Source organism: Trachinotus anak, unplaced genomic scaffold, assembly GCF_046630095.1.
Source record: "Trachinotus anak isolate AG129_WGS33_773 ecotype Australia unplaced genomic scaffold, CSIRO_AGI_Tana_v1 ptg000028l, whole genome shotgun sequence".
Taxonomy (NCBI): Eukaryota; Metazoa; Chordata; class Actinopteri; order Carangiformes; family Carangidae; genus Trachinotus; species Trachinotus anak.
The window spans coordinates 6,121,997-6,147,811 of NW_027273879.1; the positions used below are offsets into that span (position 1 = coordinate 6,121,997).

The 25,815-nt window shown below is 41.1% G+C and overlaps 1 protein-coding gene across 1 annotated transcript; it reads right to left on the bottom strand.

Annotated features, from left to right (window-relative positions):
* Positions 1 to 2,618: 2,618 nt before the first annotated feature.
* thbs4b (thrombospondin 4b) lies at positions 2,619 to 18,464 on the bottom strand. The gene is made up of 22 exons (XM_071466525.1): positions 18,118 to 18,464; positions 14,668 to 14,865; positions 13,651 to 13,901; positions 13,439 to 13,541; positions 13,202 to 13,284; positions 13,037 to 13,088; positions 12,774 to 12,925; positions 11,610 to 11,747; positions 10,623 to 10,700; positions 10,365 to 10,517; positions 10,146 to 10,250; positions 9,931 to 10,038; positions 9,046 to 9,205; positions 7,910 to 8,028; positions 7,762 to 7,814; positions 7,446 to 7,639; positions 6,112 to 6,290; positions 5,332 to 5,380; positions 5,046 to 5,242; positions 4,730 to 4,902; positions 4,128 to 4,267; positions 2,619 to 3,476 (listed from the first exon to the last, which is right to left on the bottom strand). The coding sequence occupies exons 1-22, from the start codon at positions 18,194 to 18,196 to the stop codon at positions 3,418 to 3,420; spliced, it is 2,823 nt and encodes a 940-aa protein (XP_071322626.1). The 5' UTR covers positions 18,197 to 18,464; the 3' UTR covers positions 2,619 to 3,417.
* Between the last annotated feature and the right edge of the window lie 7,351 nt (positions 18,465 to 25,815).

The window sequence follows — 25,815 nt, forward strand, 5'->3', positions numbered from 1 at the left end:
GGATGGATAGTGACGTCATTTTGATCAACTGTCTTTATCTACTTCACAAAAAGGCTCAAATGTCAAACAGTATCCAATATTTAATTCTACAGTATTCCAGCTAGACTCATTAAAATTTGCAACACTTGCATACTTTTATTAATTAAAGTACAAGTGACATGTCATTGAGTCGGCTAGACACCTACTTTTCACCCATTCTCCACAGAGATGCATGTCCCCAGTGAAAAGCCCAACAGCTCTGCAGAGGAAGGAGCTTGCTGCTTCTTCTTGTGAAGGCTGGTTGCTGTTGTCCATACTTGCTGTCATAAGAGTTTATGACAGTTGTCATTTTCAGTAGTAAAAGGCTTTTAACAAATAACTGGACACTAATATTCTATAGATTATTTCATTTTCCTAGTTGCACTTAGATACTCTTTAGGGCTGTTGCTACACTGCATATTTGGCCTTTTCGTTTTTAGCCACTGTGGCTTAAGGGATGGTGGTGACAGTCTGTGGTTCAAACTGAAATATCTGAACAACTACTGGATGCACTACCATGACATTTTGCACAAAGATTTATGGCCCACAGAGGACGCATCCTACTGACTTTGGTGATCCCTTGACTTTTCCTCTAGCACCACCAGCAGTTCAGAGTTTCCATTTATCTACTGAATTACGGTATCTATGGACTGGCAAGAAATTCTGTCCAGACATTCGTGGATGGTCCCCAGACAGTGAATCCCTCTGAGTTTGGTGACCCCTCCGACTTTGCCTTTTTGTGCCTCCATGAGATTTGCATTTGTGTTTTTGAGTGAAGTGTCTCTACCACTACTTGATGGACTGGCATCAAATCTGGCACACGCATGTTGGATTAATAACTTGATGAATAACTTCTAATAACTTTAGCAAAACCTTAGCTTTCCAAAAAAAAAAAATGTATTTGACCTGATGATTTGGTTTATGACCAAAGACATGCAAAACGAATGACATTCCCTTTAGCCTCAGCTGCACTATGTGGTTGGGGACTCTTAGTTTCATGCCTCCCTGCACACAAACTAAATCAGTGTGAACATGCTTCTCTTTGCTCCCTGAGGAGGAGACAATCCTAACAGGGAAGTGTGAGCTAAAATCCAAACCTCACCGCCAGTTTGCCTCATAGTTTTCTGTTCTTTTTATTTTTATATGTTTTGAAGAAGTGATCAAAGCTGATTTCCCGGAGAGCTTCCCACTGTTATCGTCAGCATCCTCAGTCACAGTTTTCTGCATGAAAGCCTGAGTGTGTTTATGTTGTTTGGTCTGCAGACAATCTCTTGATCTTTCAGCTCTGCTGGCAGCCTCTTTTTCTTCTGTGCTACAATACTTCCTAAGAGTCAACAAATATGGAAGCTACTGAACACAACTCTGCAGTAACTTTACAGACAAAGTTAAAAGATCAAAATACAAAATGATCAATAACCTCTCTTATAGAGTGTGATCTAACCAACAGTGTGTCCAGATACTGTTCATGACATTGTCATTTTCAGACCTTCTTGTTGTTGTAGCTTTTGCAAATCTTGATTTCTGGATTATTGTTTTGTGTTGTTTAGAGGTGTCTCCTTTGTTTGGGTGTTTTGATAATACTCTTGGGAGTTTTTCCTCACAGTACTGCAGATTAGCGCTGTGGCTTATAAAATGTGGTCACACACATTAACTTTTGAATGCCGGGTCGGTGCTCAATTATGTTAGAATGAAAATAGCTCGTAGAGTGGTGACAGCATCTTGTCTAATTGTGTACATTTATGCAAATCAAGATTTGCAAAATTCAGCCAAACTCTGGAGTCAACAGTCCAACAAAATATAAAACAGCAATACATTTTCACATTGAGACAGTCAACCAATAATATTTAGATAAATAACATTCTTAAAGGGGCTCTACCTCCAGACTGAGCTCAGAAAGATTTGAAAGTCAGGACGGAAAAGTAGAAATTGAGTCAGGTTTTCACCCACGAGCTACAGAAATCTTACTGACTGTGTGAATTGCTCATGTACTGATGTCTGTTTTTTAGTGAATCTGGTTTATTATTTAAAAATATCTCAAACTTTAAGTAATACAGACAAGGCAAATATTGTGCTATAACCTCATCAATACAAAATCACTTTGACCAAAATGAAGCCACACTGCAAACTTGTTCTATAATTAAAATGAAAGAAGACAGTTTTTCTTACCTCTTTGAGTTGAAGATAAATCACAGATCTGTTATCTACCAGCTGCTAACTAAGCAAATGAAGGCACACATACATACTTTGTTTAAAAAGGCCAGATATAAAGGAATCTGCATGATGTAATGTAGCCTTCTTGTATATATTAAAGCCTGAAAAGTCCTTCTTCCTTGTCTCTTTATCAGAGGACCCCCGACTGGAGCAAAGACCAAAGTCTCTCTATTCAACTCTGCAGCTAATCAGGGATAAGAAGGATCTTATTATGAAAAGTATTTCCGACTCAAGCAAAACAGAGGCCCTTGTTTGTGGAATATCACACTCTGAGTACAAAGGAGAGTTTGCCAATTTCATAAAGAAGCAGGGGTCATTGCATGTCCTTTGGTATATGTAAACATTTATGAAGTAAAAGTTGACAAAAAAAACATGAACAAACATTAACATGAATTTTAATATATTAAACAGCCCTTTATTTTGACCAGGTTCATGACTATACAGATATGAAATGATCAAGAGCTTGAGGACCAAATGATGGAAGGAGAAAACAAGGTTGAAACACTGACCTTGAAGTTAATCATCCAACAGTTAGCGAGACAAAGCAGTATCTGAAGTTCATCTTCACCACAAAAGGAGTAAAATACCATGCTGGTAGTTAAACAAAAAGCTTAACGGCTGACACAGTACAACCCCAGTATGATCAAAATATAGGAAACATCTGTATGAGGTTGAGCCAAAGCAGGTTCTGCTGGTCTTTTTTCTGATGAACATGATTATAATACAAAAAGGTGAGCTAAAATATTCTCAGTAACTACAGTGGAGAAGAAAATGACTATTTTTTGTGATGATGTTCCCTTTATTTTGAACATGTCTAATTAATTATGTGAAAAGAAAGGCCCACTGGGGGCCTCTTGTGCTAGGACTATATGCAGTGATGGTACTGAAAGTCAGTAAATTTAATTTTAATATTCAGCGTAACAAGCTCAGGTGAGTCTTTAAGAGACAATTAAACATGAAAGTTGGGAAAAGGAATCACACATGGTAATATGCACATACAGTACAAAGATTGTGGTCATATATGCACAGAAACTGTACACATCAATACACAAATAGACAGACACCCACATATACACTCCCACACTCCCAGTCGCTCACACACACACACACTCACTCACTCACACACAGTCACACACACACTCACAGAAGCATTCTCTGGAGATCTGGTGTCATATTTTTATCTTGACTTTAAAGTGAGTCAGCGCTGTGCTGAGTGCTGAACTCCTGGAAATCCTCAGGGATGGTGTCTGTGGAAGTGAGAAGTGAGGTATCATGAGACGAGCTCGAAATCTAAAACTGAGTGAGGCCAAACTAATTCTCTTCACAGTTTCAATCTTGTATAGGCAACAACAAGATAAAATATAATCCTGTCCCACTTTCCAGACACAAGTCATAGAGGTCATTTAGGAAGATATATTATGTTTTGACCAGACTATTGAGTCTAGAGTAAAGTCTACAGTCTAATATCAGCATACTAATGTACTCAGAGGCAACACTAAAATACTGATGTTTAGCAGGTCTAATGTTTAGTTTACTATATTACCATGCATAGCATACGGTAATAAGCACTAAACACAGTCTTGTGGGTATTTTTATCTTAAGTTCAGAACAAATTAAAGGTTTGACCACATGATGGCGCTATGAAAAGTTACAAGATCACCAAAGTGATTGCGGCACATCCTGAGGGGAACATGAATGTCTGCACCAAAGTTAATGACAATGGATTTAACAGAGATATTTTAGCCTGTATCCAAAGATATTGACCGACCAGCACTGTCATGCCACTAGCGAGGATAAAAAAAGCAGATAAGCTCAGTGTTTTTAGCTTCATCACGCAGGAGAGGCACAGAAACATAACAACATATGAAATGGATGGATTCGATGATGTGTTTCCTCACCATTGCAGCGGTATTTCAAATTGGACCAGATGATGTTTTCTTGAGAGAAACAGAACACGCCGAGCCGTCCTCCTCTCATGGTCGTGTCAATAGTCACGCCAGAATCTGCAACCAGCTCAGTTCCCTCATAAAACCGTGCTCTAAACAAAACCACAGTTGTTATTTGCTTATTCACTTTTTGCAGAGAATTAGATGAGAAACTTGTTACAACTCAATTGTCTGAACGATAAATATGAAGCTACAGACAGGAGATGGTTAGCTTATCTTAGAATAAAGACCAGGGGTACAGCTGGCCTGGCTCTGTCAAAAGGTTGCCTTCCAGCACCTCTATGGCTCACTGATTAACATGTTAATCAGTGGAGACCAAAAACAGTGACCTTTCTCGGCCTCCATCGTGGTTCTTACACTTTGATTTTTATACAAATTTAACCAAGCAGACATAAATACAGTCCATCTGAGCTTCAGAGGGGCTGGCAGTTGGATTTTCTTACCTCTTGACAGAAACCAGGCTGTCTGTTTCCCTTGTTTCCAGGCGTTATGCTAAGCTAAGCTAATTGCCTGCTGTATTGGACACACCGATACGAGAGTGGCATTTGTCTTACCTGATGTATCCAACCTGTGGGCGGTGCTGCAGGTACCAACGGTAGGACACCTTGTCCTTCCAGCCTACATTTCTTGGGTCCTTCCACAGCAGACGCACCTGGTCGTTGGTGTCTCCCGTGTGCCACAGCGAGTTTCTCAAGTGCTCCCCGGGGCCTGATTTTGACTTCACAGCCTGGGAGACAGACTCAGAGAAGTGAGGAGGGATGTGGAGGCAGACAGGCAAGATAAAGGCAGAAATGTGGAATATACAGATAAAAATAGGATGAGTATGAATCTGCTGCTGCGGGGAATTTCTGACATGACTTGCACTTTCACCTTAAGCTGGATGCCGGGCTCAGCCACAGCTCTGAAGGGTGTTGCCTGCCAGTAGGTCTGTTCAGTCTGCTTCCACATCACCACGTAGAAGGAGGATGAGTCCTGGTAGCCAAAGATGAAGCCAGCGTAGTCATCGTCAGTCACTGTATTCACGTGAAATGTCCCCTCAAAGTCCACTCCACTGAAAGCAGTATAACCTGACAACAGAAAGTGTGATTAGGATATTATATATGTTCAGATTGGGATAATGTTTAGGGCACATGTGTTACAGCGACTGACATCTTACCAACAGCAAGTCCTGGATCACTGTTCATGGTCTGAACAATTTCCATTCCCTGTGTGAGAAGGATGCAGAGATTTATAAAAGAGGAATCTTACACTTTGATGCCTTTATTTGCTAAACTAATTAAATGTAAGTTAGGTCTATTGAAATGAGATTTACATGCATTTAAGGTTCAGTTTTTAGAAATGGATATCATCTGCAATAGCTTCTTTCTTGGCCACTTCGGAGCAGTGCAAACGAGTTGTTAACATAGCGTAGACATATCATATTAGCAAACAGATATTTATTTACACATCCCCCTGTTATAGAGCCACATTATCAAGCATTTGGATTCGAGTTCCAGGCCCTCTCGAGTATAAGTCGATTATTCGCTCTCTCTTTGCTCTGTTTTTGGTCTCCACTAACTCCTGAGAGAAATATTTGTCTCTTTAGCTGCTAAATGCACTGCTATGCTCAGTCGTCTGTCTGCTGTGTGGTACTGAGCAGGTATAGTGCACAGTTGGTTTTTTAAGCTTATTTGCTGAAAACAGCAGCCTGATGTGGCTGGAAATGACACTGTAAGAGCAGTGATAGTGAATGAAATCAGTAAAGCTGTGGGCCGGTCAGCTAAGCTATGAGCTGAAACTCGCTGTAAAGCTCCGTAAAGCTGAGAAGCGCTGTAGGTTCATCACTACATACGATACGCCGGCTCTCACATTACACATCGTCATTTGATACATTCTTATGATGTAAGAATATTGCCTACAGCTCCTTTAACTTTTAGCAAAGAAAGTTTCAGCACACCTGGTTTAAAACGACCCAGTTGGGGTCGATCTGGGCGTCGCCCTCAGGGTCCAGCACCACTGTCTGATAGGCCCTGAAGTCTGTCAAGGTAACCTCGGCATTCTCAGGACAGTTGTCAATCCTGTCAATCACTTTGTCCTGGTCAAAGTCAGACTCACACACGTCTCCAACGCCATCATCTGAGAGACAAGACAGAGACGTTAAATCTCGCTCTCCAGTAAAGGAAACAACGAGTCATTAATTCATAATCCAGATACATGTGAAGACACTTGTTAAGTGATCAGCTCCTTTCGTTCCCTTTAAAACCAGCACCCTTTCCACCTTGTCACAATGGGAAGATTTTACACCGCCTTCACCATCAAAAAGGCCTGCTCCAAAGGAACTTGTTGTCCTCGTTCAGAAGCTGAAGAGCTGCAAGGCCAGAATATAAAACATCCCAAATATCCATCTGAAGGCCAGATGATATCTTTTCTTAAAGGAATATTCACATTTCAGCAAATACACAAGGCATTACTGTATTGTATTTGTTCAATTTTGATGGACTTGTACTGCTGCTGCTCTGTTGCATTTGCAGTGGTAAAAAGTGTTATGATCTAGTCTCTCTGGCACATTAGGTGATGTTATGCTAATCTGCTGTGCTTGTATCTTGTATAATGTCATGTTATGTCGTGTCTAAATCTGACTGATGGTGTGGATTAATAAATGGAGAGAAATAAGTAACTGAGCTTTTTCTCTGTATTGGAGTCATGATACACTGTTCATTGATAGAACGATAAACTACAAACAACCAAAAACTAACAATTAAAAAAAAAAATGACTGACAATTTTTCATCATGTTTACAGAGGCACAGATAGAGGGATACAGCTGATTATACAACTCAAAGAAACACTTTTAAAAACCCTGAAGGTCTCACTCCACTCTACATCACTGAACTCCCTGACTACCAACCCAAACTGCCCTGCAACACTCGATTTCAATTGGCTCTCCACTCCCATTGACCTCATAGCCTACTTTCACGCAAGTAATGTCATAAAATTGCCAAATGGGTGCTGGTGCAAAACATTGTGCTTTTGCCCAACAAAATTGCCACTTAATCTGCCCAAAGTTGCTCTTGCTTGATCTCTGTGGGTGTGAAATTGGGGCCGAGAACTGCACGTAAAGGTCAGTCAGGAACAGTTAGGGGAAAAAAAAGGTTGCTGAGATGAAATTATGCACATTTACCTCTGAGCACCAAGCTAGTTTTCAGTCAAGGATATCAACAATTATATCTGAATGTTACTGTAAACAGTTTTCATTGTGAGGTGTGTGACTGTCCTATGTATTTGAGACTCACTGTTGTCGTCAGTCTGGTCAGGGTTTGGAACCAGCCGACAATTGTCTGGTCCGGGTGGCATAGTGTCCGGGATCCCATCATTGTCATCGTCATCGTCACACTCGTCACCAAGCCCGTCTTTGTCGGTATCCAGCTGGGAGCTATTGATCACGAATGGGCAATTATCCTTGGTATCCTGGTGACCGTCGCCATCACTACAGAGGAAGTGACACGATCACATGATGAATAAAAGCTGTGGTACTAGATGTAATAGGGGAGGGAAAAAAAATCAGATATATGCAAGTTAACAACATAGAGACTGTGACAGTGTTATTACCTGTCTTGGTTTGTGTCGCAGGAGTCTCCAACCAGGTCATTGTCAATATCAGACTGAAACGAGAGCAGGGAGTTCACTAAAAGACTGCCTCCGTTCATCCATCCATCCATCCATCCATCCATTCATCCATCCACCCACTCTGACTGACCTGGTTTGGGTTGGGGATATCAGGGCAGCTGTCACAGGCATCTCCCACACCGTCTCCGTCCCGGTCCAACTGGTCTCTGTTTTTTACACGTTGGCAGTTGTCCAGGAAGTTCTTCAGGCCTAATCCCCAATCACCCAGATGAGATAGTTAGTGTCATTTAGCAGTCAGGCCACTCCTCTCTCGCTTTACAGCAGTGGATAAAGACTGTTGTCATGTGTAATTACATTATATTCAGAGGTGGCACAGCTGGTACAGCTACCCTACTTTTTCAGGGGAGAGAATATTTATTGCAGCAGAATACAAATTGTTCTCATTGTCACTTATCCTTGGATAAAGGTAATGTTTTGTGATTACAAAGTGGCTATTTTCAACCCAGAAAAATTAGCAGATTAACAGAATATTCATGTCCATCATTTTTAATAATTAACAATTTAAATTTGTTAATTTATTTTTTTTTTATGAACTCAATATCTACAAAGCATTTTAAAGAAATTTAAAGATTTAAAGAATAATGAAATTTCTGTCGATCGGTCAATGAGTGAATTAATATTTGATTAATGAACACATGAAAAAATGTAGACATTACATCCATACTAGTGCGTGATCACTGATTAATTTCACAGCATGTTGTTTCTGCTTTTACCACTAGGCTGCACTGTTGCATTTGCTATAGGTGAACACCAGTTTGTGTTCAGGGGCTATTTTTTATTCATCGCATGGAGGCAGCAGCAGCACCACAAATGCATAAAGGTCAAGCAGCAGCGATAGAGGAGGAACTATCTTCTGTCCTGTGGGGGTTTTTGAGGTGTAATCATACTGGTGAATGATCAAAGCTTGTATTTGCTCTGGGGTCAGACTGCTATTGCCTTTGACTTTTTTATTCTATTTATTTATTTTTTTTATGCAGTGCTGTTTCTGCACTGCTCAGCTGGCTTAGAAATCACCCACACAACTACACAGTAATATATATTTCTATAACATGATTTAGAGAGATGCGTAAATTCTGTCTGCATGAGTGTGATTTTGTGTAATTTGGTTCATGGGGCATGGTTCAAATGTGAAGGAGAGAGTAATAAGTCATAACAGTAATGCTGGTTATATAACATAAGCGACAGTGATGTAATTTCTCTCCATACCATCTCCATCCATGTCGTCATCACAGGCGTCCCCTTTGCCGTCGCTGTCAGTGTCCCTCTGGTCTGGGTTCTCCACCATGCGACAGTTGTCACAGGCATCGCCGTGGCTGTCCTTATCGCTGTTCCTCTGGTCCACGTTGGGCTTTAACCAGCAGTTGTCCTGAGACAGACAGACCAGTGTAAAGTGTGAGCCTTTGTGTGTATTAGAGCTGAAACTATTAATCCACTACCTGGCTTTGATAACCGATTTATTGTTGAAAGTTTAAAGGACTGGTTGAACAGATTAGAGTTAGATGAGAAGATTGATGCCACTCTCATATCTGCACATCAAATGTAAAACAATTACACTTTCTCTGTCTAAACTTAAGCACCTCCAAAGCCTAATATGGCACAGTGCATTTGTTGTGTAAATGCAAGTGCTGACTGACAGTGTTTCCACGACTTGCTGCTTTTACACTTCAATTTTTTTTTACAGATTAAAAAAAAAGTAACAGGTTGATTGCTGAGTTTAAGAGGTGATGGCAGGCAGATTTTGTTACCTTTGGTGAGAGCGAGGCTATTTTCAGTCTTTATGCTAAGCGAAGCTAACTGGCTGCTGGGGGTAGTTTCATATTTAATATACAGATATGAGTGTGGTATGGATCTTCTTAAATAACACTCAGCAACAAAGTCAATAAATGTATTTCCCAAGATGTTCAACTTTATCTTCTAATATCTTTGGGTTGTGTGTTGGTTGTCAGACAAAGGAAGCAATATGAAGATGTCACCTCGGGCTTAAGGAAACTGTGATGTGCATTTTCCCCTATTTTCTGACCTTTTATAGACTAAAAGGTTAATCAAGAAAATGATTTGCTTTCATCGATTTGTTGAAGCATTTCCACCAACCTGCTCGTTCAGAATACCATCACCATCTGCATCATCATCGCAGGCGTCTCCTTGGCCATCCCTGTCAGCATCCTCTTGGCCAGAGTTAGGAACGTAGACACAGTTATCCTGTAAAGAGATGTTACAGTGAAAGAATGAAAAAAGGCCTGCCTATCACAACAAAGTTACATTTACTGACAATTTTGACTTTTTTTTTTTTAGAATTTATTTTTTACCTTTCTACAGTTCGCATCCTTGCATTTGAGTTTCTCATCTGGGTATCCATCAATGTCAGTATCCTTCCCGCACAGGTACCCGTTACCTGCCCAGCCAATTCCACACTGACAAGACAAATGAAATCAGATAGCACAGTAGAAACTATGTGCAGTTGTGTTGATATCCAGAATGTGTGTGCAAGTTGTTTATAAGAATGTGTGAGTGGTGTGAAATCCTACCTGACAAGAGACTGACCCATCTCTTTCTACGAAACACTGGGCGTTGATATCACAGGGGTTGGTCAGGCTGTTGCTGCAGCTCACCTCTGGCTTGCAGCCCTTCACCTGATCTCCTGTGAAACCTGACTTACAGCTGCCGCAGTGATAGGAGCCCTGCGCAGGAATGAGGAGAGCGACGTGTCAGCTTCTTCAGACGGCAGAGTGAAAAGTCACACAAATGAAAACAATTATCTCACATGAGCCTGCCAGTAGTCTTACCATAGAGTTGTGACAGACTGAGTTTGCGGTGCAGCCTCCGTTGTCAGGCCCTTTGCATTCGTCAATGTCGTCGCAAACCTGTATTGTGCAATATGAGTCTAATGTAACACGTGAAATCATCCAAAAGTTTGTTTTCATGACAATTTACCTTCTTTATTTCTCTTCACATTTTAGGCTTAAAATAATTGCAGTATAAAATGCACACGAACGAGGCCATGAGTCCTGATAGGGAAGCTCGAGCTTGCTAAATGGGTTTTTTTTTTAAATTATAATTTCAAAAACACATGTTAGCTATTTTATGGCTACAGCTACAGAGTTACACCCTTTAATGCTTTGTTCCGTAGCAGCAATAAAAATATACACTATATCAAAGTCCCCCTCCACTCAAAAATATGTTTTGCTTATTGTCACTTCATCTGGATATTTGATCCCCACTGTGCAGACAAAAGTATGTGCAGAGTTTGATACTAAAAGACTGCTTTCACATTTATCTGCTGAAGGGGGAAACGTTTCTATGCATGCATCTTAAATTTCATCCAACAACTGGTTTGGAGCCAGTGATGGAATTTACAAATGTGTGACGCTGAAGCTTGAATTTGACCTTGAATCCTCCAGGTCACAAACACTGAGACTGGACTTTTCATAAAGCTGGAGACATCTTATGTCCAACAGTTAAAAATCTGAAATGAGAAATATGTGCATATACACAACATAGATTCTGGATTTTGCAATGATGGAGAAGGAGTAGATGTAATTTTAAGATTTTTTGAAAAAGGTAATAGTTTAGTACTTTGTATTAAAAAAAAAAAAATACTTGCAAGAATATAATAATTTAAAAAGACAGTAAATGATACCATAAATAATTTCATTGTAATATCCACAGGTACCCCCTTTTGCCCATTTTAACTGTTGTGCTGCTTGTTTATTATGCCCCATAATTATTTAATAGGTACTTTAATAGGAAAAATACTTTATCCACTGTCTTACCTGTTTGTTGGTTTGAGCAAACAAAGCTCCCACACCCTCCACTGGCAGGCCGGTGTAGCCCAGAGGACAAGCATCGCAGCGGAAGCCCGGGGCAGTGTTCACGCACTTCACTCCAGGGAAGCAGGGGTTAAACTGGCACTGCAGGAAGGAGGACATGAGCTCTGGTGAAGCTGCAAAATGTATGTGGTTCTCACAGGGCCTCTCCCCAAAAGCTTTTAGGTTTGATGACACTTTTGCTCATGCAAAAAAGAGAATGCTGAAGGGGACAGTCCTTAGAAAAGAGGTCAGTGCAAACACACACACTCATACTCGTCTCGTACGTCTATCCTTATAAGGACCTCCGTCTGCAACAGCCTGACCTCAACTTTCACTAAATTGCCAAACTTTTACCTTTATCTGCAGCTTTGGTCCCAAAACCCCATGACACCATATTAACTTCTGTGCCTTTAGACCCTGTGTGCCAGTTTCATGATCCCATTGCCACATTCTTTGTCTAAAACCCCAAAAAACCTGTAAAATTTCTCATAGACCTTTTGAGGCCTGGAAAATCTCAGTTCTGAATTATTCAAATCATTTTAAGTCCTATGTCACCTTACTGAGAACTCAGGGACCCCAATTTGTAAAAATGAAACTCTCTCTAAACCATCATTCCCAGGCTCGTAGCTTCACAGAGTACCAGTACACTAACAGCAGTTACGCCTTGAGGTACAGTACTGTATTTTCAAACAAAGACCTTCTCAAATGGGAGCTGTCAAGATGCATTCTATATACTGTGACTGTCCCCTGATCAAATCCTGTGTTGAATGTTATTCCTGTCTCCTCTCTGTTAAGATTATATTGGATAAAGGTAAAATGTCTAGAAATACTTGAAAGAAAGAACAGAATAACTCATTTGGACTATCAACTTAACAAGCTGTTAGCTCACAGTGATTTTCATCAGGATCCAAAACCAGAATGTGAACTTTGTGCTATGTTTTCACCTGGTAATATAGGATTTTTTATTGGTATAGGCCCACTTTACTCAACTTAACCTTACCATAACTGTAATCTTAACCATAGACCCAAGTTCCTGCCCTTAAATACAAGAACTGAGGATGGGCAAGGATGGCCACACTTTGTAAAAATGTCCTGAATTTGCTGGAGAAAACACACACTGAGCCTTACCTCGTCTACATCATCACAGTTGAAACCATCCCCGGTGTACCCATCAGGACAAGGTCCACACTCAACACCATCCACTGTCTCTATACACATATCATCACGGAAACAGACACCTGAGGTGCACCTTGGTTTCACCACCTCAGTTCCACCCAGGCCTTTAAAACAACAGAAGAGGATCTTTTAATCTTTTTTTTAAAATCTAAAAGCAGTCATTAAAAAGCATATCCACTGGTGAGAGACATTACTCTTATTGGAGATTATCTTACCGCAGGCCTGACACTCTGAGATGGTGTTTCTGAGAAATGAGGTCTCTTTGACCTACAAAAGGTCAAACATAAACATGTTTATATGCAGTCAGGCAAGCTGTCAAGGAGGTCAGGGGTGAGGTGCAGGGATTAAGGGGCCTCAGAGGAACTGTTAGTGGTATTTACCTGCTGAATGAGGACGTCTTTCAGCTCATTTATCACCTTTGTTAACTCCAGCATTTGATTTGACAGCTGCTTCGTGTTGACCCCTAAGAGAAAGGCACTGTTATTTGGTTTGACTAAAGCAGAGGTGGGGGATTCTTTAAGCCTGCTCTCAAGTCACTCTGAGAAACACTGACTGTTGTTTTCCTGGGAACATTTGGCCGTCTCTGTGGACGTTTACTTCCACAGAAAGAATCTTACCCAGAGTTTGGACGGAGTCTCTTTGTTGGAAATGGCAGTCTTGTAATGAAGCAACATTCTCAAAGGAGTCTCCAACCACCAGTTTGAGCTCATCTAAACTCTCCTGTTAGAATAAAACAAGCCAAAGTTGATGACTAAGCCATTTGGAAACCTTCAGATTGAGACGGAAACATATTCATTATTGTATGGAAATACTGCAAGTGATGGGTCACCTGTTCCCTGGCTTGCATGGTCTTTAGCTCCACCATACCATAGCCTGCTGGCAAACCCTGGAAGGCAGCAGGGAGATCCCTGACCGTCTCCACCAGCCTGCAGTCCAGATGCAGCTCCACCCCGCCTGGCCCCTGCTGCTGCAGCCCTCTCAGGTGGAACAACAGGCGGTGTTGTTGGCCGTCTGCCAGCACCAGGTTGTTGAAGGTTACCGAGCTCATCCTCTTGTCAGTCCGCAGGTAGCGTAACACAGCTATGACAGGACAGAGCAGGGGAAGAGGAGGCAGTGATAGCAATGCTAGGCAGCCATGCTAGCAGCAATGTGAGGCTGTATAGTGGTGCTTTGAGCTAATGGCAATGCTAACATGTTGACGTTTAGGAACAAAATTTACCACGCTCACCAACTTGGTTCGGCATGTCTGCATGTTAACTTTTACTAAATAGCAATGATACAAAGTACAACTACAACTGAATGTCATTAGCTTTGCAGAATGTTTGCTATGAAGTCAGAAGATCACTGATAAATTTCCAGTTTTTGTTGATTATTCTACTTTATATTTATTATTTAGCTCGTAGCGAGAGGTGGCGTCTCACTTAAGGTGTTACTAATATTTTGTCCATAGAGATGCAAAATGTGGCCTTGTGCAAAAACTAATTACAATTGTCTCTCCTTTTAGCTCTGTTTTGGGCTCCTCCCAATCCTGAGGGGAAAAAAAAAAAACTTTGTCTGCTCTTTCATGCTACAACAAAGCTTTTTTTTTGTGAAAAACAACTCCCTGCTGTGGCTGGAAACAAGGCTGAACCAAAACAGTAAAGCTGTAAAATCAAAACAATGAGAAGAAAGTTAAAATGCTCTGTAGAGCTGCGGGGAACTGCAGAATCTTGCAAAAATTCTCTAAAGTGTTCATCATCATACAACCGCTTTCACATTACACACAGACATTTAACCCATTGTTGATAGAAAAATATTGATTAGTGCAGCTTTAAACTGTACCAGAGCCTCTTTCATGCTCTCTTACCTCTGTTGAGCTTCCCCATCACAGTGAACTCAAAGTACTTGCTGTTGTCTTGTGGGTTGTACAGGCCAAACACAGTGGTTCCGCTCCTGGGTTGCAACTTGAAGGAGGTTAGGATGAAAGCCTCATTCACCCCTTGCCCAGCCAGACCCCCCTGCAGCAGGTCTGGCAGGCAATCAGGCGAGGTGAGCAGATCATAGACTGTTGACAGGGATGGGAAAGAGACAAGCGGTAAAGCACATGAGTAATGGATGATGAGATATGAATATTTACAACCTGCAGCCGCGCTCTGATCCCAGAGTAAACACATCCTGAGTCAACAAGAAGATGATGATGTTGTCCCAGTGTTTGTTGCTGTTGTGCAACGCTGTGTCAATCAGTCAGAACAAACTTGGCAGACAGAGTTGGCTGGTGGTTTTTGAAGTACATCTAAGCTACGTACTGACTTTCTTTCTTTATTTGGATTCCCATTAGCTTCCACAAAGTGGTTGCTAGTCTCCTGTTGGATGTACGGTGTTTTTACTATATTTTGTTGGTCTGTGTCAAAGGTGTTTGGCTGATAAAATGAATGTTAGCTCTCATTTATAGCTACAGTTCATTCACTGTTCTCACAGGGCAGAATATAGACATATCTTATTTCGTAGGAGTGAAATGCCAGAGAGACACTGTACACTTGTGCTCATGTTTCAAGACTTCCTTTAATAACGTGACTTGGGGACTGGGCAGGCCAAGTGAGGATGTGCAGTAAATCTCTAGCCTACCATCTGCACACATCATGAATACACAAGTACCCGAACAGCAGTCCACAAGGCCCTCTGTCACGAGGGAGCAAAATTGCTCCCTAATACTCCCAGAGACTGGCTGTTGTCAGCCAAGATTGCGAAGCATGATGAGATCTGTTCTTCTTTCCTTTATCTCTCTCCTCTGTCCGTGGTCCCTCGTGTGTGTGTTTTGTTCGGCACATAGCGTATTTCAGCGTTACACGTGGGTTTTGAAAATGTGTGCAGTAAAATGTGCCTAAGCCACTGAAAATGCTCATATTGCGTTGTCAACATCTCTTTTGTATTCACGCTTGCCAAGAGCACCTGGTGAGCATTGCACAAACAGTTATAGCTCTGTTAAATTAACAAAAGTCCAAAAGTGAACAAAACAACTCGTGAACAGATGAAACTCATTGCACGCTTCACATATCAAGAGTTACTCTGACATTACAAAGACGCTTACACTTGCACATAAACACACAATCCTGCTGTATCTTCTGGACAGGGGACTTTGTGGGGGTCAGCATTGTCTTACACCAGACATCCTGAGAGAGTGTCTCATTTCACCCCCTGATTAACCTGCGATTTCAAGCTTCATAAAACTAGCTCTGCTGAACGCCATAAAGCAATCCAGTGTCTTGCCCTCTCCTTAACACCAGCATATAAATCTGTCACAGTTAAAGATCACTGCAAAGTGTACAAATGGTCGGCATTCTTCATCTTAGTGCTTAACAAATGCTTCGCACTTGAGGGTTTGTATATAAAAAACTGTGATTTATTGTAAACTCATGAGACATTTAGTCAACCACTACCAGTGATGAAGGAATTACATCATCAACATCAGCATGTAGTTAACATAAACAGTGAAGTCACATTTTCACAACTGCCATGAGTACGCTAGCTAATGGGAGCAGAGATCCATTTTATTTCATAGTGACGTGTGAAATAGTGTAATAATAATATTTTTGTACCCTCAGTTGCATTTTTCTGGCCATATAAGCTCTTTTCTTTTTTTTTTTTTTAGCTCTTTTTTCATCTATGCCAACACTTGAGGGAAATATTTGGCTCTTTAGCTGCTAAGTGCTCCATTATGTTCACCAGCTAGTTGCTACCTGTGTCTGTTCTCCATTTAGTGCTGAACAGGTAGTTTACAGTGGTTTTTAGAGTGATTTCACAGAAAACAGCTGCCTCCTGCGACTGAAAACACAATATGAGAGCTGTGGGAGTGAACCAAAACAAAAAAGTTGTTTGCTGGGCAGCTAAACGATGACATAAAACTCACTATAATGCTAATTCAGGCGTGAATTCTCTTTAGATTCATCATTACAATAGATCCCTTTCATATTGTCGCATAGATTTCACTGTTTTATTTGATACATCATTATTATAAAAATATGGATTACAGTCGCATTAAAGATACACTTTGTCCCTGGCCAGGGAGTCTTTGTGCTCAGAGTAGAGAGTGGATTTCAAATTCCAGTAATCTCATCTCCAAGTGAAGTCATCCTCGAGACATTAATATTGATCAATAACCCCAATAACCCTTTGCAGAGATAGAACGGCTGTTTTGTGCTACTTAAATATTACTTACCGCAGCTTTAAATTGGTCTCGCTCCTTTTTAAACACAGTGAATTCCGGTCAGGCAGACAATAAGCCATTTCCAAGGGAAATGATAGATGATGAACTCCATTAATCTGGACTTGTTTTATACAAAACATCAGTCAGTGATTGCCAAATGATTGTAGGGATTAATGGGTACATGAAAGGCATGCCATCAATCAACTGGGGTGATTTGAAAGAAGCTGATAAACTATAAACACCAATATTTCAACAAGTCGGCTGCAGCTCCAGTTTGTGTGTGTGTGTGTGTGTGTGTGTGTTGACCTTGAACAGGTTTGAGTGTGATTGGAAGTGTGTGTCAGAGAGAGAGAGAGAGAGAGAGAGAGAGAGAGAGAGAGATAGGAGAGTCTGTGTGTATATGTGACTTGAAGTTCAATACTGCGCCCAGATCGCCTCTGATTATTCCCATGTGTGTGACCTAGCTGGGACTTTGTTTGAATTAATACAAGCCAGAGAGCTGAATCTCCTGAGCTGAAGTAATCAAGCAGCTCCAGCTGGATAGATATGAAAAGCAGGGTGATTCCTCTTCAGGAAGAAAGATGGTGGGTTTGAAACTCTGTCTACTTATATTCTTTATCTTTGTCTACCTCCTGTCACAAACACAAGAATGTATCTGACTCTTTCACAACTGACAGGGATGTTTAGCATTTTATTCGTACCTTAGTGACTATCACACACCATGGCTAATCCTTTGTGTTCTTTGGGTCTGCATATGATATTCTCTTTCACAGTGTCTGCTTTATCCATTATGCATTGAACTCATACATAGTGTGTTCAAATACCCAGTGGTGGAGCCATTAAATCTTTTTTGACAGATAATGAAACTGGAGGATTGCATCACAGGCAGGATGTCACAGCATTCAAATAAAATCAAAGACATCTTTCTTTGTGTGTGTGTGTGTGTGTTAAAATTAAAACAACAATAAAACCAGTAAGATGATTTTCATCTCTTGAATATTTTCAACTACAGCTGCTGCAATCAGCTACTGCCAATCAATCTGACGCATTTTGTAAAAACTGTAATGGCATTTAAAAAAAATACTGATATGAAAAGCAAATAAAAACACTTACCTAAAGCCTGGCCTTCCACATGTAAGCACAGTTTTAATAGCAGCTGCGAGGCCAGTATCAAGGCTGTCCACACACCCATTTTGTCCTTCCAACTGGTCCCAGATCAGCAGATTCTCTGCAGTGACTTATCTGTATGTGACACAGTGGTAGTTTCCCGTATGTCTGCGTCTGCTGTGAGTGGTGTCTTTATGTCCTGGCCTCTTTTTTTGACTCACAAGTAAGGTAAGACTGTCATGTTAAGCCTAATAGACGCTGCTAACAGTTTGTGTGTGTGTTTGAGTATGTATGTGTGTGTGTCTGAATTGGTGTGTGAATATGAGGAGAAGATTGCAGGAGTTTTACTGAGGGAGGAGCATCAGGGCCAGAACCTGCCTTTAAAACCTTCCTCAGACGGCCCCATGCAGAGAAGGAGTGACCTGGGGAGACTCTATTGCATTGGCTCCTACTGACTGCTACCAATTCCCACAGGCTCTTACACAAATGTACTGTACATGCCTCTAATCCACTCTGGGAACCCACTTTTGGCCACTGAAATCATGTTTCATCTCAAACTGTAATATTTTTGGACTCCTGAGTTCACGCTTGGGGTGTATTTCTGAAAATGTGTTTCCCACCTCCAGCGATCAGACTTCTAATATTTTTTTCACACTCTGTCTGAGCACACAGGAAAATTCTTGCACTTTCCTTCCAGGCATCAGATGTGACACCTTTCCCATATGCCCTTGCTTTCTCCCTCCTTCCCCGGGCAAAGTCAGGAAATGAGCCCACGCCTTAACAAGCCGTGTTAAGCGGCCAGCAGAGCTTCAGACAGGCTGCTGGCTCACAAGGCCTCCAGGTCGTCAGCATGTCTGGCACCACACGACTTGCCACATTTGGCAGAGATGAGGTCGCTTAGGTCTTAATGATGTTTGTTTTTCCCTCTTTCTTTCCCTCTTTCTTTCTTAGTTTTTAAACCAAGCGAGCCTTATTCTGCCGGTGAGTAACTACTGTTGAGCACAAAGAGGCACTGAATCTGTATGAATGATGTTTGAGACCATCAGTAATTCAATAAAAGCCAAGTCTCGGTGGCAACAAGATGATGTTCCCACTTGGAGTAAAAGGATAAACATAAGTATCTATGGTAACAAACAGCAGCTAATGAGTCATAGTTTCCCTACATCTACCACAGGTGTTCCTTGTGGTTAGCCTGTATACCGCTGCTTTGGTCTTTTGTGGTGCACTGATATGGACTCCATCCAGTCAGCAACAGGATACCCAGAGTTTTATCTGCCGTCTGACTGGCTTTCAGAGTGATCCTTTACAGGCGTTTTCAGTTCTGGATCACAGAGACCTCCATGCGTGGTCGGCAGCTGTGCCAAGGAGCTCAGGAGACCACATCAGCCTGCTGGAGGACCTGGGCTGAGTCACATCATGGTGCGGTTGATGAGGTCAGACAGTGAACGCTGAAGCTGGCTCAGAGATAAACCCCAAATGTGTCTGACACCATCTCCTGACTATTTCTATTCATGATTCTGATATGACCACATCCCGAGACCCCGATATTCACCCTCGTAACTCTTCCTATGGTGAGCTGGTAGCACACACCGAAGATTATAGCCTTGCTGTTGCCACAATGACAACAAAACAGACTGTGTTACCAATGAGTTGAACATAGCTGACCTGAAAAGTGGCTTTATGCTGCATAAAAAGACAGCAAGGTCTGTTTGTGCTCTCAGGGGAGGTCTGAAAATTAGCGTTTTTCAAAACCTTTGGACCGAAAAAGAAAACAAGACACAGCGGTCAGCAACGAGAATGATTAAAGGTACATAATAGGAAGCATGTGGTACATTAAGAGCAAAGCAAAGGAAGATATTTTACTGTAATCCAAAGAAGAAAAAAGGAGAAACATGCAAGACCTACAAATTTTATTATTTGTGTTTATTTTCATCAAATCCGCCCACAGAGGGAATTCATTTATATAAATGTAGCTTTATCTTTTATCTCAACCCTCTTTCTTCAACTAAACACAACATTTGACACTGATTATAAACATTTTACATCATTTGTTATTCTTCCTGTAGTAGATTGCGTTCATTGAGCTCATTGGATTTATTTGTCAGTGGTATGCTGTGCTGAAACGTTTGTGTGGTTTACTTGACTATACACAATAGTATTTCTCACTGTCACTACAAATATTATGCCTTTTTTTTTTTTTTAACTTGTGCTTATTCTATACCATTTTAGTCTCATAAACATACCACACAAACGGTACACATAAATCTGTTTTCATTCTCATTGATGTGATATTTTCTGGCAAAACTGTAAAAGACTTCCTGATGATGACTGTGCAGGAAAACTTTTTATGTCAAAGAAATTACAGTATTGCAGTAAAAAAAAAAAAAAATTAAATTCACCACATAAAGGTTCCTCTTTACAAGGCGTTCTTTCATAAAGCGACTTACATCAGTACCCTTATTTTTTAGGAATGGACACAGACTTTTATGACACGGCAAACCACAGCTAGAGGTGATCATAAGTCTCTTTGCTCCTGTGCTGAGTGCTTAAGTGCTCATTACACTGTGGGATGCAGTGTCTTACAAGCTCTGCACTGTCTTACCTGATGAAGTTACATAACAGCAGCCAGTCAGCAAGTCAGAGGGGTCTGATCCAACACCTCATTAAATCTGCAGCATCTATCAAAACCTCACCCCAGACTGGTCGAGGCAACTCACTCCAAACCCGAAATTACAGCATTAAATTGCCTGAATTTCTGGTATTAGACAGAGTGTAACTCTGAACTCAAGGCAGAAGCTTAATAAATGGACCCACATCCTGCAGCATATTTAGACTGCAAACTCTTGAGCCAAATTGGTATGTCATGGTGGATAAAGCTGTCGACTTTCCTGGAATCGTCAAACACAGCACAGAGGGCATGAATACAAATTATACATTAAATGTTATAGATCCAAAATTAATCAGAAAATTTATTCCGGGCTAATATGGAACAGAAAGTATTTTAGAAGTGAATCACTGCTCATTTAGTCCTTGGCCTTGAGATATTCAAACCAAAGCTGATGCAAACATATTTATTTGACCTGAATGTGGGTTTAACTATTAGTCTGGGTTGTGTATTAAAAAAAAAAAAACAAAAACAGGATTTTTCTACTCCTGAGAAACCAACTGTGGAAAATTACAGGAAACGTATAAAACCATTGCAATATTTTTTCCAATTCCATTTACCTGCCTGAATCGCCCACCTCCATATCTCTCTGTAAAATCACTCAGAACTGTCTCACTTCTGGACACAGTAACATAAACCTGAACGCCCTTCTTGGAAAAACATGGCTATTAAGCTAGAAGATTGATGATAGGTGAATAAAGATTTTCTCAGAATGGCCTCTCTGCGATGGGATAACGTATCGTTTCTAAAACAACAATGTGGTTTCAGTGTCTCACTAAATTTCTTGGTATTATGCAAGGGTACGTAATAGAGGCCCCAAAAAAGCCGCAGGTAGAAGCTGCGGCTGATGGTTTTGCCATGTGTAGACTGTGAGTTCACTCTCAGACCATCTCAAACTAGCCAGCTGCTCCTTCAGTCACTCACACCAGCTGGATGCGTTCACACTCACTCACTCCATTTCAATGCATTTCTCACCAACACCTACACACCTCATACTGTAGATGGAGACTGCTGTAAATCATCACTGCAGATACTTGACACCAAGTTGGTCAGGCAGCTCTGTAAATCTCTCCCTCTGGTTTTCACGCAAACACCCCCAGTGTAACCTTTCCCATTTTCTGACCTTTCCCTTTTCCTTTTCCTTTATTTTTTTTTTAGCCATACAGCTGTAGATATGGCAATTTCAGGCCACCACATTGGTCCAGATTGAAACATCTGAACAACTATTAGATGGACCGCCATGATATTTTATACAGTCATGAATAACAGTAACTTCAATGATGCCCTGACTAAGTTCTCAACATATATTGGATGTATTGCCATATGTTGCCATGTGTGTTGTAATCTGAGTTTCTCTCTTTGCTTTTGTAGTTGGTCTGGTAGCATGTGCATGTTCGTGTGCGTGTTAGTGCGTGTGAGTTTCTCCTGTTAAACTGTTGGTCCTCCCCACATTTATGAACACAGGTGGGCTGCCCCCAGGTGAGACGGCACAGTGCAGTACACAGCGTTCAGGTGAAAGTGACCTTTCAGAATTTTCTCCACTGAAGAAACCACTTTTTCGTATATAAAGGCCTTCAACAAAGAAAGAGATGATACTGGAGCACAGTCGGCTAGTGGACTGTCAAAACATCCATGAGGTTTTTAAAGTTTTTACAGGCTCCATCAGTGTCTGTACAGGCTCCATCAGTGTCTTTATCAGCTGGTCAGTATCATACTGTAGTCCCAGTGGATAAGTCGTAGGCTGAATTTTTTTTTCCATGTACAAGTAACTGGATGGCTATGTAATGTTACATGTCTACTGTCATTACTGGCTAGAGTAGCATGATAACGCTAGCTAACTTGCTGTTACCCATTGTCGGAATGACCTGAGACCAGTAACGAACCTGCAAAAGTAATTTCCCATCACCCTCAGCTGTAGCTTTGAGTTCATTGCGACTTAGCAAACATTAGCCTGTTAGAACGCTAAAGTAAGATGGTGAACATTGCAAACATAACCTGCTAAACATTGTAAATGTTAGCATTGTCACTGTGGTACATTAGCAACAGTGACGTTAGCGTTTAGCTCAAAGACCGCTGTGTTAAACTGCAGTCTCAAAGTGCTAGCGTAGCTGTAAACCTTTAGACCTGTTTAGTGTGACGTCTTTTTCCAACCAGCTAAGAAATGTTCACAGGCGTGGGTGGAGGTAGGGGGTTACATGGGGATAATGTTGCACATTTTCAAGAAATGTGTAAGGCGAATAAACAGGGCTTGAGAGAGAGGTCTTCAGAGAGGTGTGGGGGGAGGGGGTTTCTGAAATCACTTAACCATTTGCTTCCTCTCCTCTGTATCTATTATAAACCTACACCCACTCATCTAAAATGTGAAAAATCCCATTTTACTCATGAAGGATTCTTCGTAGCACAACGTGAATCAGACAATTGCTTCAGGATGTGAGGACAAAACACACCTACACAATATGGAGCAGCTTGAACAGTGCTGCATTGTGCTCCATCGAGTCTTATTCCAGGTGCTCTCATTAATCCTTCATACTTCTGGCGCATTGAGACTGAGCATGTCTGGACTAGAAAGGTCCACAGTACAGTGGGGAACAGTTCAAAGTGCGAGCGCACACTGGGTCATTTGTTCAGACACAGCACAGCTCACATCCACGTCTGCGCCATGCTCAGCTAGCGTGATCGATTGAAGCTGTGATGAAGAAAGGGGAGCGTACACAAGAGGAGGAGAGGGAAGACAGCACGTGGAAGCAATTATTGCCCCTGCCTGGTGTGTAATCTAACACAGCAGATACAAGATGATGTGCACGTGTTTGGGTGCATGACGAGAAAAATAAATAAATAAATAAAAAAAACTTCAAGTACCTTCTTCCGCTCTCCCTCCTCACCTCCATACCTTGTCGGAGATGAGGCTGATTAGTCAAACTGCTGCTGTGTTCTCAAGAGTGACAGAGAGTATGAAAAATGCAAGAATCTCTGCCTGAAAATGTTTCCGGCAGAGCATTCGTTGTGCATACTAAACATCAAATCACATCCGAAGAGACACAGTGATCTCCCCCTACAAACATTAATTCTGTATTTATTGAAGCAAATATAAAATATTGGCAATCAATGTATTTCTTGTTCCACAGATTGTGAACAAAAAACTTTTTCACTCTTGCGTAACTGTGGTTTGGTAAGATGTGCACAATTATGCATATAATTTTTGAGTTGGACTATGTGGAATTATAATCTACTATTCCTCCCAATATGTGATTCATGAAGGGGAAGTGGGCCACATGTGGTAAAGTGAAGTTACTTGAGATGAAGGCTCAAATTAGTGACCTTGTTTGAATGTTAAGGCTCAGACGCCAATGCCAATTTGACTGAATTCCTTTGTTACATCCAAACTCTTTGAAACTGGACTCTCTATTTCCTGTCTAGCACTATAGGAGCGGGAAGATAATGCATTTCCCAGAGAGACAGATGTCCAATCTCTAAAGTTCAGTCCAGGAAATGAACAGATTTCTTCCACATTCTGTCTCGGCCTCAGTCTTTTCTGCCTTCAACAGTTACAAGGGACAAGGCATGAGGATAGGATTTATGTTTTCTTTCGCAACACCAAATGCTCAGACTCATGCTTATCACCCTAGTCCACATGTATCTGAAAGGTCTGCGGAAAATCACATATGGCATTTAAGGCTGTTCACTGTAGTAATTGCCCCTGTTTCAGGGAGGATATTACAGGGTCCACAGATCTCCACACAGTCCCCTGCTATGAAGAATTTACTAAGGTTCACAGCAGCAGGGGATAAAACTGTGCGAGATCATGGTGATTTACAACAGCCTGTCCCACCTGTGACTGCCTGTTTGCCCCAAGCTGTGGATAAATGGCTGGGGCAAGTTGAATCAGGGATAATCCACAGCCTAAATTCATGGTTTATAGGGTAAGGATAATTCTTGTCCATTAAAACTTGCATCTTTTCTATCAATCATGCTAATGTTGCACTCCCCCAAACAATTATTGAGATCTGGGAACACAGGCAAGAAACAAACTATTGGCAGGGTAATATAATCTATAATGCAATCCTACTTTTTAACTCCCAAAAAGCTATAATGTAAGCTAACGCTGATAGAGTTACTGAAATTAATATATTCATTATTGAACACATCAATCGGCTAAATCCACTTTTAAAGACGTGACATTTTGGGTGGAGGGGGACAATCAGTGTAGGTTGTGGAATAAGACAGCATTAACACTTTAATTAACCCATTTGTCCATTCATCTGTCTTTCACACTTATGTTTAGTGTAATGAAGTTTAGTGTGATGAAGAAAATTGTTTAGTTTGTCAAGTTTTTGTGATAAAAGGGCTTAAAGGTTTTTTTTCAGTGAACTTTTTTTTTTTTTAAATTTGTGGATGAAACTTTTGATTTAAAAAAAGAAATGCGAACATGCCTAAAATGTGAACTGCATAGATGTGTAAATCTACAAACCATGACGGATGTGTCAAGTGAAAAAATTTTGTTCGACAATAAGACAGAAGCAAACAAACATTAACAGATTAATGGCTGTCAAGGAAGATGAATGGACATTTCCTAAGCATGAGTGATCGCTTCATCTACCAACAACGTGAAAGCCAAAACATTCACTGGTAGTTTGCATGTGTGCCTGTGGTTGTGTTACATGTGGACGTCTGTGAATGGAAACCTTTTGTGCTCTGCCAAGGCAGGCTTGTTGTTGCATCGTCAGCTTGGTGTGTTTAGAGGTAGCATAACAAGCTCAGCAGGACCCCTCACATCAAACACTCCGCTAATGGCTGATAAACTCATTGGGCTTGGTCAGGCTGGACAACAAATGGGCACGTTCCTGTCCAAAGCAGCACAGGAAAAAACCTCAGCGTGCTTCTCAGGCTTCTCCTCCGTTCGGAATCCAGGCCAGCTATTTTCATGAGATGTTAAGAGGAAACGGGTTTCTGGTTTATGGGAAAGCAATAAAACGTCAAATCCTTGACTGGTAAAGGAAGCAGCTTGTTAAAAAAAAGGGGGAAAAGGAAGACTTATGTGA

Excerpts from the sequence above, each read along its gene's own strand:
- thbs4b (XM_071466525.1), bottom strand. The coding sequence starts at position 18,196 with ATGGGTGTGTGGACAGCCTTGATACTGGCCTCGCAGCTGCTATTAAAA. Across the intron at positions 7,815-7,909 it reads ATATCCCCAACCCAAACCAG|TCTGATATTGACAATGACCT; the intron begins GTCAGTCAGAGT and ends CTCTCGTTTCAG. Across the intron at positions 4,903-5,045 it reads AGCCCGGCATCCAGCTTAAG|GCTGTGAAGTCAAAATCAGG; the intron begins GTGAAAGTGCAA and ends TCTGTCTCCCAG.